Raw genomic sequence first — 16,506 nt, 5'->3', positions numbered from 1 at the left:
CCTTAAGGATTTTGTTCATTCCAAAACTAAAGAGTTCCCAGATGTTAATTTAAGAACCACAGATTAAACTTGCTGACAATCAGAAGAAATATTTCAGGTATTTCCTATTTGGACAATAAAAGCATGGGCCTTATTTCAGAAAAAAAAAAAAAAAAAAAAAAATTTACTCTAAGTGCACAAAAGCCCAATCCTGCAACTCTTTCCTATTCATTCGATTGTTTTCACTTAAGGAAAGTATATAGGATTTCCCTCTCAACCCTGATTTAATAACTTACGTAAATAATTGTGTTTGACGAATATGGATGTTTAAGAGTCTACACATATATTGGATCCAAAGGGTATTTAGGAATGTCTGTCCTGTTTTTCAAAAGAACTACTACTTTTAAAAGGAATGTTGTACTAATGTTTTCTTTCCTTTAAAATACAGCTTCATGAGCTCACGTTACTAAACAGTCTTCTTATTTCCACTTCTTAAAAGTTTAAATGCTTGGCTCATTCTTTCAAAGGAGAAATTGCAGATTCACTGAGAAGCAGAGGACAAACTCTCTACCCAGGGGCAGATACCCAATACGGCTCGGCTTGGAACAGCAGCCGCGCTGCAGGGTTCTCCTTCACTGCAGCCGAGCGGCTTCTGTAACAAACTGCCTTGGGTTCACTTCAGTTCTCCAATCAATTTTCACTCTTTCTGAGCTTCCCGCAGGAAAACTAAACACCTTCCACGGTAGGTTCTGCAGACATAGCTAGAGGTTCTGCCAGCCAGGCAAGGCTGACTGTTTTCCAGCACCACCAGATTTAACAACATAAAGAAAGGTTTCATAAATGCTCTAGGGCATCGATCTGGCCGGCAAAACCTACTGACAGTGGTGATGGTCAAGACAGTAAGACTCCAGCTCTACAGCAGGTCTAACATTGGGGTTACAGAGGAACCTCGAGGAGGGAGGGAACAAAAAAGAAAACCGACAAGAGAACATGTACATAAAGACTTGTGGTACCATTTCTGAAAAAAAAAAAAAAAACCAACAAAAAAAAACCACTTTCAAGTTAGGAATGCATTTATCAAAAATTAAGCTTTGCCTCATTATGAATGATTTGAGGTTTGGGTTCCTGAGCTTGATACTGGACAGAAGGAAGGGAAAGTGTCTTGTATCTTAAATTATACAGCAGTATCATTAGGACAGTATTTAAAATCTATTATTAGAAGAATGAATAAGTTACAAATATGACTATAAGAATATTATAACTAAATAGTCATTTCTTCAGAAGACCTTAATCTTCTTTCTTTTGTGTTTGAAATCGTTCCATTAAAGCCCTAAATATATTTCCTGGTATTTTCTGATGTTTGTCTATTAGAGCTTGGACTGCTGCTTTTGTCTGTAAGGAAAGAGAAAAGGTTTTGGTCAGATTAAGTCATCTTCATATTGTTCCTACATTAACACAATCTTTAGGCTCTTTTTCATCCTTTCAAATATGTCGCAGAACCACTGCAAGTTCAAAATGCTATTTTTCCGTATTTAAACCCAGAGAATGTGTCTGTGGGACCACTGCCGAGAAACAGACAAACCAACCAGTACCTTTTATCTCTGGTGGTTGTGTTCACCAGCTCTATTAGTGATACGCAATAGTCAAATGACGATGAAGTGAATTAATGAAGAGACCTAGATCTAATAAAGCATGTCAGTGCCTGCGTGCCGTACTGCAACTCGGGAGGTTCTGCCCATGCCCAGGTTTGCATCAGTAACGCTCTCCCAGTATGCAAGAACTTTGCTGCTTCTACACGTGCTCGGAAGCAGCACTGGAAAGACAATTGTGTCTCCGCACATGCGGCTTGTACAACCTTCCTGTTCTGCCTGGAGAAGCACAGACTGCTTCTCCAGGCAGAACAAGGCCAGAGACAAAACAGAGAACTATTTGCCTTTGTAAAGCAGCGGTCAGCAAGGGGAAAACTGATACTCGGTCCGAGCTCCCGCTGTTTACATGAAGTATGTGATCAACTGTTAAGTTCTGGGAGAAGGTTCCTGCCCACATCTCTTTATAGATCTGGTCCTAAGGGTCTCTACAGATCTAAAATGTCTATTAGGTAAAAAATTTGAGCTTAATTTTTTCTATATATAATGGGAAAATGCACACTGTGCCATAGCCTGAAACATGAGATACAACTGTAAAATCACTCTAACCAGGGTTCTAAGGATTTCACGTTCTAGGGGCCTTATCTAGCAGAATTTGCACTTGCAAGTGAGGGCTGGCACAAACATAAGATGCCGAAGTATGTTTGAAAGTCGTTTAAACACACATTCTGTCCTCAAAGCCAACAGTCCTCAAGTTCTGTCAGGCTGAATCCCCAAAATAAACAAGCAGTTTTCCATCACCAGGGCATAAGATAATGCAAATAAGCATTTTAGGGTGCCACTTTGCAGAGACCTAATCAGAGGGTAAACAGAAGAGGAGAGACAACTGAACTGACACCTGCATGGTCAAGAAGAAAAATCTCTTCCTCTCAAGTGAAGTTTTCAGAATGTTAAAAGTGACCATCTGTGGAGCTTCCAAAAATGACTGTTTCAGCCCCCTCCATCTGACTGCTCCGTCACTGAACTGGTTTATGTCTCTGCACTGTGAAATCTATTAATAAACGGAATGAACATGAGGACCTGACAATCCTTTCTATAAACCACCTAAATCTGAACTAGGGGATCATTCAAAAGTTAATTTGTTGGGTGAGAAGTCGCAAGGAAACAGAAATGGAAACACACTGTACAAAGCAGTGCGATTATTTACCTTAATTTTTCTATTGTATGGAATTTCAACAGTTTGTGAACACAGATTTACTATATTTGAAAGGCTTCATCAGTATCTTCCTGAAAAGACCAAGAACCAGAACACTGGGTGAGGTGCTTATGCCTTTATCAACCCAGAGCAGTCTTATCTGACTGAACTTCTTCAGTCCCTAAAGCAAGTTGGTTCTCGAAGCAAATATATGGTGCAGTATTGACTTTAAAAGGCCTAGAACATCTGCAAGGTGTAGTAATAAAAAGACAGCATTAAAGAAGGGCAATCACAGTTAAAACCAAGTCCAAAGCTTACCATGATTCCACCAACTTCTATAACTAGATTCAAGGCAGAAATCACTTGACAAGATTATTCCAGTCTTTTCTGTCAGAACAGTCAATACTTCAAATGTATATATGCATATCTATCTTACCTTTGCAGTAAGTTCCTCAGCAGTTACATTTGGATCGTATGGAATGGGTTCTCCAATAAAAGTACGAAGCTTGACTGGAAACCCACCGTACAAAGGAACTATTGGCAGTCTAATACGTTCATATAGTGACCTAAATATTTCTAATGTGAAAAAAATCAGGGAGGAGAGGGAAAGCAGGAGAAGGAAAAGGGAGAGTGCAGAGGAGAGAGAGAGGGGAAAAAAAGAAAAAAAAAAAGAGAGAGAGAGACTGAGATTATTCTGTAAACTTTTTTTTTTTCCCCAGTATGTCTTTAAAACTGAAACTGGCTTGTCAAGTAATCCAGCCCCTGACCCAGATTCTCAAACAACGTGTCATCTCAAGTGCTGTTCTACCCTTGGCTTTCATTTCCTAAAAGCTGCATTAACACTAACATCAGACTTGTCTCCACCCTAACCTGGCGTGAAATCTCCCCTCCAAAGAGTAGCTGCAAAGAGAAGGAAGAAGAGGAGAAAAACCCAGTATCTGCCTCCCTGGAGAGGAAGGGAACACTACACAACAATACAGGTTACAGTTCAGCTAATTTTACAGATTAGCATAAAAAAAATCAGTATTGGAAGACTGTTCTGCTCAGTCCCACTGAGGTCTAGAAGATCAGAAATAGTCTTATCTGCCTTAAGGCCAGTCATGCTAAAACACCGAATTGCTCTTTCAGACCTTACGTTGTTTCACTGCAACCAGTGTGTGAAGAGGGAAGACACAACCTATAAGGAAAAAGAATATTCCAAAACTACTGAAATTGGAGTAACACCTCCAGTGATCAACAGAATTCAACTCCTCCAGCGCTTCTGCTGTGAAATGCAAGTAGCATGAATGATTTTGGCTTCAATTTCTGCTTGTTTGGGAAGATTCTCCTGAACGCAGCAATAATTTGTGTAGAATCTGACGAATGTGTGAATTATTCTGCACATCTACATCTGATGCCTTGGCTTTCTCCATGCAATATATGGCTTTTAATTAGAGGGGGAGAGAAACACAACTGTTTTGCCCTGCAGTCCTCTGATGAAGATGATGATGCCATACTTGAGGCAGAACATGTGGCATGGAGGAGACTGTTCAGGCCCTTTCTGCTAGATAGTAAATTGGAGAAAACAAAAAAAAAAAAGTTTAACACTAGCAGATCAGCAGAAATGTGGGCATCTAATCGTCCCAGAGGAGAACCCTTCAGACATACACCCATCTATTCGTGTGCTGGCTGGAAGTCCCACAGAGATGAGGAAAGAGAACAGCAAATGCAAGGTTTTGTGAGGAACCACAGGTCTAGTGCTGAGCAGTAGACCAACTACAGATTACATACATTTCAAACCATTCCAAGTTTAAGCACAGGTAGAGGTGTAAGCACAGAGCTTTAGGAAGAGATTTAAAGAAATTACATGTCCCTTGCAAAACCCCTGTTTGCTTTGCTTCTTAACAGACAGCAGAAAACCTGGAGTTGGCCTAGCAGATATAACCAGAGAAAAAAAAAAAAAAAAAAAAAGAGTGCTCTAAATCTATTTGCCTTTTTCTGGTTCCTTTTTCCTTTCTTCTACTGCTTCTGTGAAGGCACATTGTTTTGTGGAGCGTAACCTAGATGAGCCAATACCACATCTAATTCTGATATTAAATCTTAATAACATCTCTGAACTCTACCAGAGAGAAAAACTCCAGAAACAAGGCTGTGTCAAATCTCAAATTTATATGGGGATTATTTCTAGAGAGATAGGCTAAACACATACGGGAAAATAAACTACAAAAAAATAGAAAATATCTTACTTATTCCTCCTAATGTCCTAACGCCTTCTCGAACATTTTGTGTAAACATAGGAATGATGGGCTAGGAGGGAAAAAAAATAATTAAGAATTTAATGAAAATAGCACTATCTAAAATACTTCTACCTCACTTAAACCCATAAGCAAATTAATTTCAGAAGTGTTTCTCAGACAAGGACATAAAGAGAGCAAAACCAGTATTTTCAAGTTCTTCTGCGACCTTCTGCCATAAGGTCTAAAGTTGGAGAATACCATGAGATTTCAGCGAGTCACTGTTTCAGTAAGTCCATTTTCCAAAGCAGCCCAGGATTTCAGAATCTATGGAGCACTTAGGCCTCCCCTCATCTAGCAGCATTTGCACAGCTGTGATTTAAGTGGTTAAACCTCTTAATTTAATTTGTAGTTATGCTCAAAGGGAAGAATTCACAGGATTGAGACCCTAAACTCGTCTGATTCACCTCTGCTCTGGTGACTGAATTGCTTCATGCATGATGTGTCATATTCAATGCATGACCATGATTTATTTCTACTGATGAATATTTGGAATGGTGTTGAATATTTCAAGTTTTTATTGCTGTTTTTGAACTTGCCAAAAGCTGTCAAGATTTACAAGAGCCGGGAGGGGGTTGACTACTACATGAAGTTTTTAAATATCATTTTATTGCATGTACTCACTGTACACAGCATCATCAGAAATACAGAACTCTTTATGGGATTTTTAAACATTCAGATTCTTTCAAAGTTTTTTAAACAAGCATGGAGATGAGCTAGTAAATGAAACAGGTATCAAGTTGGGGTGGTTGGTTTTTGGTGGTTTTTTTGGGGGGGGGGCAGTCTGTGAATAATCCAATGCAACTCTAGAGAATAAAAAGAAGTGCAGTCGCCTAAACCGAATGGTAACAAACTTCTTTATTTTTGGAACCATCTTGGAACATCTTACTTCTGACGCAGAGGTAGACATTCTTGTATGTACCAAGATGGTTTATACGACAAAAATTCTGGCAAACAAACTGTTGAAATGAGACAACTTCAAGAAGTTGAAGGTCCCAGTTTTAGACACGTTTTTCTTTCCACGAGGAGTTATACTCATGATTAAAGGTGACTTAAAGTTAATCTTTAATCTAAATAAACATATTTTCCCCACTTTCAGCCTGCCTCCAATACCATTCCTATTCTACTGCATCTCTCAGGATTTTTTAGGGAGAGAATGAAGCTGCATGGTCTTTGTGAGTGCATAAAGGGCACTGAACACATATTCAAAAAAATAAATATAACTAGTACAATCATAGTTGAATCCCAAGTATGGCCTTTCATACACCATTATAATACATTGGTAAAATCTCAATCTGTTGAACATATCCTGTTTAAAGAGTGTTATTCTCCTCCTGAGAAAAGTGACACGCTCTTAAAATTGGGTCTTAAAACTATTCTATTTCTCTATAAAATCCAGAGATTTAACAAGTCTCTCTTTGACAGTACCCAAATATAAAACTCTTGGTGTGAGACTTACTTTCAAATTAGGTATATGCAGACCTACAGACATATGCACAAATCTTTCAAGTACAAATACAGAATGAGAGGGACTCTGAAATTATTATTAAAATAGTTACAATTCAAATATATCATACACTTATGTGCCAACACACAGTTGGCCCCATATGAATAATTATCTGCCTGCTGACCAAGCACAATGCTATATATTAGAATTGAAGAGACAGTTCACACTAGTGAACAGCATCTACTGCTGCTGCTGTCTGCCCTAGACATCCCTTACTACCATAAAATGCCAGTACAGCACATAGTGCCAGTGAGTCTGTGCTGTGCTGGGCCACAGTACGGTTCAGTGACAGGGGAAAAAGAAATGTTGATGTTTGGCTGCTTCCAACCATCCCGGTCAGGGGTTGAGTGATCACAATCCTGACCAGGTATGTGTAAAACAGCATGAGCTTGTAATGTAGAAACCATCCTGGATTTCATCTCTTACTCTTTCAGACTCTGGATTTTCTGACCACGCTATTCTTAGCTGACTCCAAAGCCTCCTTATTGAAAGCAGCATGAAGAGTCTTGAAATGTAGTTATGACAGCAAATAGACCATACCCATGACACTCAGTATTGTAACACCAAATATATGATTACCAAAACAGCTTTCCCTGGAATAAAGTACTAATAAGTACTAATTCTTTGCTTCTCTTCTGTCATCAGTCATACTTACCACTTTTGCATCAATGGCCACCTGAGCAAAGCCCTTCCGATCACCCCAGATAATAGTATACATTTCATCACTAAAGAGTGCTTCCCGAACTCCACCTGGGGCAATGGCCAGCAGATAGCCCTTCTTCAGAGCAGTAACACATTCTTCTCTTGGTCCATGCAGAACTCCATGTACATCAAGTAATATTTTAAAACCTGTAGGGTAAGAGAATATTAATTCAGAAAGTGTTCATTCATACTGCCGTTGAGTACAGATTCCCAGACCAGAATGGCTAAAACTTACTTGTCTAATAGCCTGTAACCCCAAATTAAACATGTTTCTAGAGGGACTGAAGCATTAAGTCCTGTTTATAAATTTTGGTCTAAAAAGTTGAAGATTTATAGAGTTTTCAGTAGCTTTTTGTCATAGTAAAGTCAGGTGCTATCTCACAATCAGAACTAAACTGGAAAGAACTGGCAAGTGCTCTGTGCCATCTTTCATGTGTCCCTTCAAAGGAGTTACTAAGTCAGATCCAGGACGCTGGCTCCTTGCCCAAGCTCTACTTTTCAAATGTAGCACAGTCCTAATAAAATGCAACAAGAGAAAATACCACCAAATTGTTACGGTTTTTTTGGTTTTGTTAACTTTGGGCAACAAAGAGCAGTCTGCACACGACAAGGAGAATAGTGAAGAAAATGCAGCATTCTTTGTGTTGCAGATCACTGCAGGAATTTGCCTGTGAGTACCTGGCTGGCGTCTGTCACACAAAGAGGCGTCTGGCAAGCCTGGACTGGGTATATTCATCTTAGGTTAATGTTTTTTCATTTACTGAAATTTTTAACTGTAAAGTTACATAAACTCCTCATATCATCTTGAATTTGAAATGTCATACTGACCCTACTCTTCAAGAAACAGCAGAACATCAAAAATCTGCTTACAAGCATCAAACCGGCGCATACCTGATCAATTTAGACAACTAGTCTAATGTGAAAGAACATAACTAGCAAAAACCTCTACTTGCAGGAAATTAATCATGTTCGTTTAGCTCAATAAATTTTAAATTTATCTGGTACTTATGAGTACTGCATGCCAAAATGGGAACTTCAGGTGACTGAGCAATGTGGGAAAGATTACTTCTGTTTCTTGAAGCTTCCCACTGAGGCAAAGACAAGGACACAGAACTGATCTAGGCAAGTTTGCCCCTCATTAAGAGATCTTCATTTTTTTAACCTCAGGCTAACAAATGAATAGTTGTTACTATGATCACACACACACACTGAAGAAAAGTATGAATAGTTAAGAAGACAGAGGTCTGTCTTCTCTTACAGCCCACAGAAACTAAGGGTTGGGAAGGAGAGCATGAGGCAGCAGGTCATTAGTTTATTCTTACCTAAACTCTGATCTCTAACTAGTCTTTGTAGTTGGTTTGGGTATAATTACTCCTGATCTCTATCTATACACCATCGGGATCTGTCCGTAAACATGACAACAGAGCACAAGCTCTGTTACACCCATCTCACATTCTGTTGCGCCTGCCAGGAACGCTGCAGGTGACACTGGCAGCCCTCATCTAGCAGTGTTTGCACAGAGGACAGCTGAAATAGAGTTTTCCTAGAAGAACTGAATTTCTTTCAGGTGCTTTGTTTGTGGGATCTTAAATAGCTGATTTTAACCACGTTTTACATTCCCAAAGTAATTAAAGCTCTCTGGAATGTACCTGGTGGTAGGAAGGTGCCTGTCTCTAAGCCCTTTCTGTCAGTGAGTTCAGGAGAGAGACAAAACAGGCATGAGAAGCGCTGAGCCGAGCAGGAACAGAGACTCCAAGGAAGCAGAAGGTGTGAAGACAGTTTTCCTTTCTGCATCGGACATGCTGCAGAAGGGATGGGGAGTGTGTGTGTGTGTGTGTCTGTGTGTGATAGAGCAATACCGTGAGTCTGTCTAGTTCATAGATCAGAAAAAAACCCCAACAGAATATAAACCAAATACAGGCAAAAATGCGTAATACAGAATAGCGATGGGGTGGGGTTTCGAGTCTTCACAATATTTCTCTGCTGTATTTCACCCCTTGACTTTTAGTATAAACCTTATATTCTGAGCTGTACCTCCTAGCCTAGCCAGCAGATCGTGTATTGCTATTAGTATCTCTGCTCCAGCAGGAAAGAGGAAGAACCTGGCTCCGACAGAGCAGCAGACAGGAACCTGTGAGGTGGCCCTGAAGGGAGAGCCAGGGTACTCTGTGCCCAAGGCAAAGGCCATCATGGAGTCGGAAGAAACACTGGGGTAGTACCTGGCTGTTGCATGAAAGTGGCCAAGAACCTATTTTTCCACTTTAAACCACAAAACAACTCTCATAATTATCTAAACACACCCTTTCAGCCTTCCAGAGCATGAAGGGATGCTAATGTTTTCAAGTACAAAGTTCAAAATTAGTTTTATTCCACAGTTCAACCCGGGCTCTGCCCTTTGCCCCAGCACACTCTTCTCCTGTCTTCCACAACGCTGTGTCCGCACCAGTGTTTGAAAACCCTTTGGAGAGTACCCAGTAACACATTTAATGCTTATCTCAGGAACTGCACTATATACGTTTCTCTAACTTAGTCCCGGTGACCATAACATCGGGGCTGTCAGCCACCTGGATGCAAGATGGGAAGGATGTCATCGTTTTTCTGTGGTCGGCCTTTAGGACCACAGACAGAGAGGAATCATTTAGACCATTGAATCCAACCTTCCACAATTGTAGGTACCCCCATGCGTGGTTATCTGCAGAACATCTAGTCCACAAGACACTTTGCACCACCTTGTGTATGTAACAGACAAGAAGCCACAGCTCCTTTCCTCTGGGACATTATAGGAAAGGACTGTCTTAGATGTCTAAAATAGCAGGCAATCTTTTAAAGAGGGCTCGCCAGATGACTGGAGGAAGCAGACATGGCCCATACTACAGGAGAGGGTGATGGAGAAGAACACAAGTGAAATCTCAGTCCTCACTGCACTTGTACTCCTGAGATGACACAGCTAAGAATCTAAAAGAAACCATTGTAATGTTCTTCTGTGACTAACCTCCAGCATTTAAAAGGAAGAAAAGAAGCTGCAGGACCATACTTCGTACTACTTCGTATCTTTCTGCTGCAAAATGCAAGCAACAGAAGCATAGGTAGTATTTATACAATATAAATTGAGACAATGAAAAAATCTCCTTTTGCATCAAAAGTGAAAGAAAGAGGCATTAGGCAATGCTCGACAGGAATCTCCAGTTGTCTATAGGAGGTCTCCTGTTAGGTCAGATTCCCCTCCACAAGTTACCATGCTGTATCTTTCAAGACTAAGCAGCAGGGAGAGGCCACACACACCCCCCGCCCCTCATTTCTCCTGCACTGACCATAATAACTTTTGGTTAACTAAAACACCTTCTGAAAAGGCAACCAATTTAATCTGAAGACTTCACCAAAATCAGGCAGTCTTAGTACTAGGACAAAATTATGAGTGTCTTTCTGGTTTGATTCACAAGAGAAGTGGAATCTATCTGGGTTTCCAGGCATAGAATATTGTACAGAATTTGAAACACAATCCAGAACGTTTTCTGAGCTCTTTGGGCTTGTCTTCACAGAACCAGAGAATTATGGAGGTTGGAAGGGACCTCTGAAGGTCATCTAGTCCAACCTCCCACTCAAAGCGGGTCCAACTAGATCAGGCTGCTCAGGGCCTCACCCAGCTGAGTTTTGAAAGTCTCCAGGGATGGAGATTCCTCAACTTGTCTAGACAATCTGTTCATGTGTCTGATCACCCTCACAGTAAAACACCTTTCCACATGTCTAATCAAAATTTCCTGTGTCGCAACTTGCCTCTGTTGCTTCTCTTTCTATCGCTGCGCACCTGAGAGAAGAGTCTGACTCCCTCCTCTCTGCACCCTTCCGTTAGATCCCTGAAGACAACAATAATGTCTTCTGCCACCCTTATCTGGGACCGATCAAACAAATCCAGTTTTTTCAGTCTCTACTCATACATTGTGTGCTCCAGCCCCCCATCATCCACCAAACACGCTCTACTGTGTCAAAATCCATCTTGCACTGGACACCACAGAATCATAGAATGGTTCAGGTTGGAAGGGACCTTAAAGATCATCGAGTTCCAACCCCTCTGCCATGGGCAGGGACACCTCCCACTAGAGCAGGTTGCTCAAAGCCCCATCCAGCCTGGCCTTGAACACCTCCAGGGATGGGGCATCCACAACTTCCCTGGGGAACCTGTTCCAGTGTCTCACCACCCTCACAGTAAAGAACTTCTTCCTAATGTCTAATCTAAATCTACCCTCTTTCAGTTTAAAACCATTACCCCTCGTCCTGTCGCTACACTCCCTGATCAAGAGTCCCTCCCCATCTCTCCTGTAGTCCCCTTTAAGTACTGGAAGGCTGCTATAAAGTCTCCCCAGAGTCTTCCCTTCTCCAGGCTGAACAACCATATTGCAAGATGTGCTCGCACAGGTGCCAAGCCAAGGGAAAAAAACTCTTCCCTCAAACCACTGGCTATACTCATGCTAAAAAAGGCTCAGCTTGGAGTTCATCTTCTTTGCTGCAAGGGCACGCTGCTGACTCACATTCAACTTGAGTCCACCAGAATACTGAAGTCTTTTCCTGCAAAGCCACCTTCCACCCAAGGCACTGTCACGTGGGATTGCTCCATCCCAGATGCACAACTTCACCTTTGCTTTTGCTGGACATCATGTTGTTTCTGCCAGTTCGTTTCTGCGAAGGCACTCCAAATACCAGCTCTAACCCCCAGTGTATCGACTGCTCCCCCAGCTTGGTATCATCAGTGAACGTCCCGTGAGCACACTCCAACCCCTCATCCAGGCGTGCAATAAAGACATAAACCAGTGCTAGTCCCGGTGTCAATCCCCAAGGAGTGCCTGTGGTAACCAGCTGTTAGATAGATGTTCTGCCGCTAAACCCAGCTCTTCAAGACCATTCAGCCAGATCTCTCTGCAACTCCACTCAGTGATATTCGGGGGACTCGTAAGTATACTCACACTAAGAACCTCATTTTAAAGCAGCAATGGAGAAAAACAAAACAAATCTCCCATTTGATAAGCAACTGTGCATAAGTATTAACAGATATGGAGCCAAATCTAAATTACAGAACAGGTTACGTTGGTCAGCAAAAGATTTGATAAACAATAGACAAATCCTAGTCTGTTGGCAGAAGCAGTTGTAGGGGCAAAGCCATGCTGTTATCAGTATGAAAGAGCTCAGTTTTCAGGGATTAAGGATGAAATAAAACTACACTAGCAAAAAGACAGTTTTCTGATATGAGTGGTTTCCACTAAAAGCATCAGTACACTACAGAACACCACCGTAAATGCACAAAATGAATTATGAGATTTTAATCACAAACTAAAAAGGGAAAGAACTGGGTACCTGGGAAAAGAACTGGGTACTACTGTATTTCACACACACAAAAACCAAACCCCTCATGCAATTCATTTCACCAATCAGCAGTGTTTTTCACTAGGTTGTCCAGCCAAAATCTTGCCCTAAACATGTTTTTCATTTTCATCACGTTTCACACAAACATGTTGGACGCTTCTATAGCTTTCCTCCAAAAAGGATTTCTGAAAAGATTCTTTTTGGAGACACGTTCCACTGCCCACCATACTCAACTGGGTGGGATATGAAAATACATCATCTCCCCAGCCTAATATTGTCAACTTTAAGGACATTGCTTCCAAACAGTTTATTTCTTAATCGGGTTACATCACCCATTCTGCCTATATTAATAAAAAAAGAAGCATCTTATTGAAGTCTCTACTACTGATTAATACAGAGACAACTGTTTCTCCTAAGATCTCCTTCTCTTTGTTTCTAAACACACAAGAGTCGTCGGAACGTATTGCCCAAGCAGGAGTATGACCTGTCCTTGCATAGGCCAGTCTCAAACTCATTCTTGTTTGTAAAGAACACGTTAGAGACATCTGTACTTCAACACTTCCACTAAATTTGTCTGAAGGTTTGTTCTGAAAGCTGTGTTCCTGTGGCACAATTAATTTGATTAATTACACCATAAAGGAAAAAAAAAAAAGAAAAAAAAGAGGCAGTTCGCAAAGTGGTTGTTTATAACGAAGTCTGTTACCTGGTAATCTAAAGACGAAATGATCAGCTACTACGTGGCAGTATCTCTTCCACTGTATAAGAAGTCTAGCCATAAAATAGACGTAGTCAGCAGGAGTAGCTCCATGATAAAACACAATAAGCCCTGGTCCTTCAGGAATATTTTTGACACCATGAAGTTCGTAACCTGTTAGGATTTAAACGCATTAACAGATGTCAAAACGTGGTACAATCCTATCCCAAAGAAACCAGCTTGCGGCGAGTTGGCAAACTGAAACCAATAGCTAATGAGAAGTCGTAAGAGCAAAGTGACAGCTAAAAAGCCAAGAGGTGACTTGCAGCATTTACTGAGTTGCTTTCACATGAAATACAAGTTTCATTTAAAGCAGAAGAGACACATTTAAAGAAAGGAAAACATAAAAAAACCACCCTGAAAACAAAACACCCAATATCACTGTCTTGAACTATATAATTTTTTCCTTTTTTTATTTTCATTTCACTGTCTTCAAGGCTGCAGAGTCCTCTCAATCAATCATTCAAGAGAAATCAAAATAAAGATTGGATAGGAGCAGTGAAACACAACTATTTCGAAGTTCATTGCCACCAGTATTTGTTTAAAAAGATCTGACGTGAAAACATCCGTTTACATGTCTCCTTTTACTCCAGGGTATGAAGCTTATCTTTGTTATTTCCCTCAGAGTTATACTTGCTCCATTTTTCCACCACCGAGTACTAAAAGCTTTTTGGGGCTTTATACACTTAATTGAAACATGCATAAACACACAGAAGTTTCATAACAAAATTAAATTTCTAATTAAGTTAACAGTGCAGGATATATTCAGCTAACACTAATTATCAAAACACATCAGTATAGAACATGTTCAGCTAATATTGAGCAATATTGTTACAGTATCTTCTGGGTTTTTTTAATAAACAAAAAAAAATCCCAACCCAAACCCTGTCACTTCTTCCAAAGTTAATCAGGTCTACAATTCCCATTCTGCTTTCTTTTTTTGCAATTCTGAAGATACTCTTGGCTCTTCTCCCTCTATTTTACTTTATATACCTGTGCAGCTGCAACATATTGCATGCACATCATCTCTACCACCCCAAGTGACCACCAAGTGTGCTCCATTCCAGCCACTCATAACCAGAATGATACCTACATCTAGCATTTGCATAACATATGTAAAGCTATAAGCATCACACACTAGTTTTGTGGTCTGGTTTTGGGCTTTCTGGTTGTGGGGTTGGGTTTTTTTGGGCTGGAGGGGGGGTCCGATGATGTGAGATTTCAGGATGAAAAGTTCTTCCTTTGAGAGATTGATTAATCAAGTGGGGAAAAAAGTTAATCACAAAACATTTCATTCTTTAACAAGAGAAGAGCATAGAAAATGTGGAAGCAGCTGGCAGGGCAGAAAAAAGTCACAACTCTCGATGAGGGACTGGATAAGAAGCTTTTCTGTGCAAATAAAAAGTTAGACCTTATAAAATGAAAAAGTTACTACGGATGAAAAGAGCCAAGGCCTTAAAAATCATTTTCTTATGAAAAAAAGTAAATAGCTTTTTATTATGAAGTGAGCATTTTAAGCTCTTTGATGTAGCTGTTGATTTTGATCTAGTGTACTTTCCTAGATTTGAAAGTTACATCTTAGTCTTACAAAGCCTATCTGATACAGCCGCTGCACCATCTGGTTATCAATGCCTTGAAAACCCGCTTCCCTTTGACTAGAGAACAAATAGAGATGATTTTCAAGAAGGATTTGTTCTTTATGTAAATTGCTCTTAAACATCTCTTTCTCCTTTAGCTGCATCTAGACTGAATGGTTCTGAAAGAGGCTTATGGTTTCCTTAGAAAAAAAAGCTAAATCATTTATTAAGTCTGTCTTTATAAAAGAAATAATAGTAGAAAGACAAGGAACTGAGCCCTTAGTTTTGACATTCTAGTAGAGAAAGTAGTTGTCAAAAATACAGACAGAAAGAAAATAAAAAGTAGGTTTCTCTAACAGTTTTGGGTTCTAAAGTCATTTTGAAGTAGCAACCGGTGAGTGAACTGACACTAAGTGCTCCTTTTAGCCATCATTTGGCATTATATTTAGAAGACTGGTTAAGTGCAATTAAATTATGCTAATGTGCTGACATACTAGCTATCAGGGATCTGGCAGTTAACTTTCAGTGTTCATGTATTGACTCTGAAATAATATAGTGAATTGATCTAACTTTGAACATAGCTACCACTTCAGGTCGTGGAATGAGGAAATCCAGTAGTCGTCATAAAGAGTAAAAAAGAAAAAAAAAAATTAAACAATTAAAAAAAATGCATATATATTGGACTGGATGAAAGATTTCATTTTGTAGCAGCAAAGGAACAAATGCGTAAGAAAAAATTTTACATCCAAAAAAGCCTCAATGGCTTTTTTTTTTTTTTGCTCCCAAGCACCACTGGCAGTTATTAACAAAACAAAACAAAAAATTGGCCTGAATTGTAGAGTTCATGCAACAGCAGCAACGATCAGATATATATTGATAATCCTGAAAGGTAAACCAGGAATTAGAGCTTCAGCAGTTTTTAATAAAAAGTTAAATCTCACTTACCATGCCATATTCTTCCATGTCCATCCCATAGGGTAGCCAACATCTGTCTTGCACCCTCCCAAACATCATTGTAATAAGCTTCTTTTAGTTCATTCTTCCTTTTATAAATATGAAGAAGGAGAATGGAAGTGTAGAAGAGGATGACGAGAACTCCCGGAAGCAGCAAAACTATTGCGAGTGGAAAAAGCACCCATAAAAGGTAGACTGCGTAACTCAGGTAATCTTCAATATGCTCCACGCCAGTCCATTCTCCCAGAATGTAAGTCAGGCAGGTTAGGTAGGACATAGGTATCGGTCCTGCAGTACAGGATTCATTTCCACCTATCATCTCCTGTTTCACTAAAAAAAACCCAAAAAACCAAAAAAAAACACCAAAAAAGGGCAATGAATAAATCCTCAAAAAAAAGACAGACCTGCCTATACTGTTTAATCATACAAAAAACCTCTCTGATGAATTTTATTTGTATACCATTTATCCCAGCAGCACCTATGAGAAACATAATGGTTCACACAGCAAAACTTTTACTTGATTTTTTCAGTCCTTTTCTTTTGAGTAGTGGAAATGCTGACAATTCTAATTGAGAAAGACAGTGCAATTGCTTAATCTCAGGCTAAGATTTTATCTCATTAAAA

The 16,506-nt window shown here is 39.9% G+C and overlaps 1 protein-coding gene across 1 annotated transcript; it reads right to left on the bottom strand.

Moving 5' to 3' along the window:
* Positions 1-1,266: 1,266 nt before the first annotated feature.
* On the bottom strand, positions 1,267-16,201 carry LOC141463844 (DGAT1/2-independent enzyme synthesizing storage lipids-like). Its single transcript, XM_074146490.1, has 6 exons — positions 15,874-16,201; positions 13,301-13,465; positions 7,196-7,389; positions 4,986-5,046; positions 3,197-3,336; positions 1,267-1,371 (listed from the first exon to the last, which is right to left on the bottom strand). Exons 1-6 carry the CDS (start codon positions 16,199-16,201, stop codon positions 1,267-1,269), a joined length of 993 nt encoding a protein of 330 aa, XP_074002591.1.
* Positions 16,202-16,506: the final 305 nt, after the last annotated feature.

Source organism: Numenius arquata, chromosome 4, assembly GCF_964106895.1.
Source record: "Numenius arquata chromosome 4, bNumArq3.hap1.1, whole genome shotgun sequence".
Taxonomy (NCBI): domain Eukaryota; kingdom Metazoa; phylum Chordata; class Aves; order Charadriiformes; family Scolopacidae; genus Numenius; species Numenius arquata.
The sequence above is the reverse complement of the archived record's forward strand: the minus strand, read 5'-3'. Positions and strand labels throughout refer to the sequence as shown.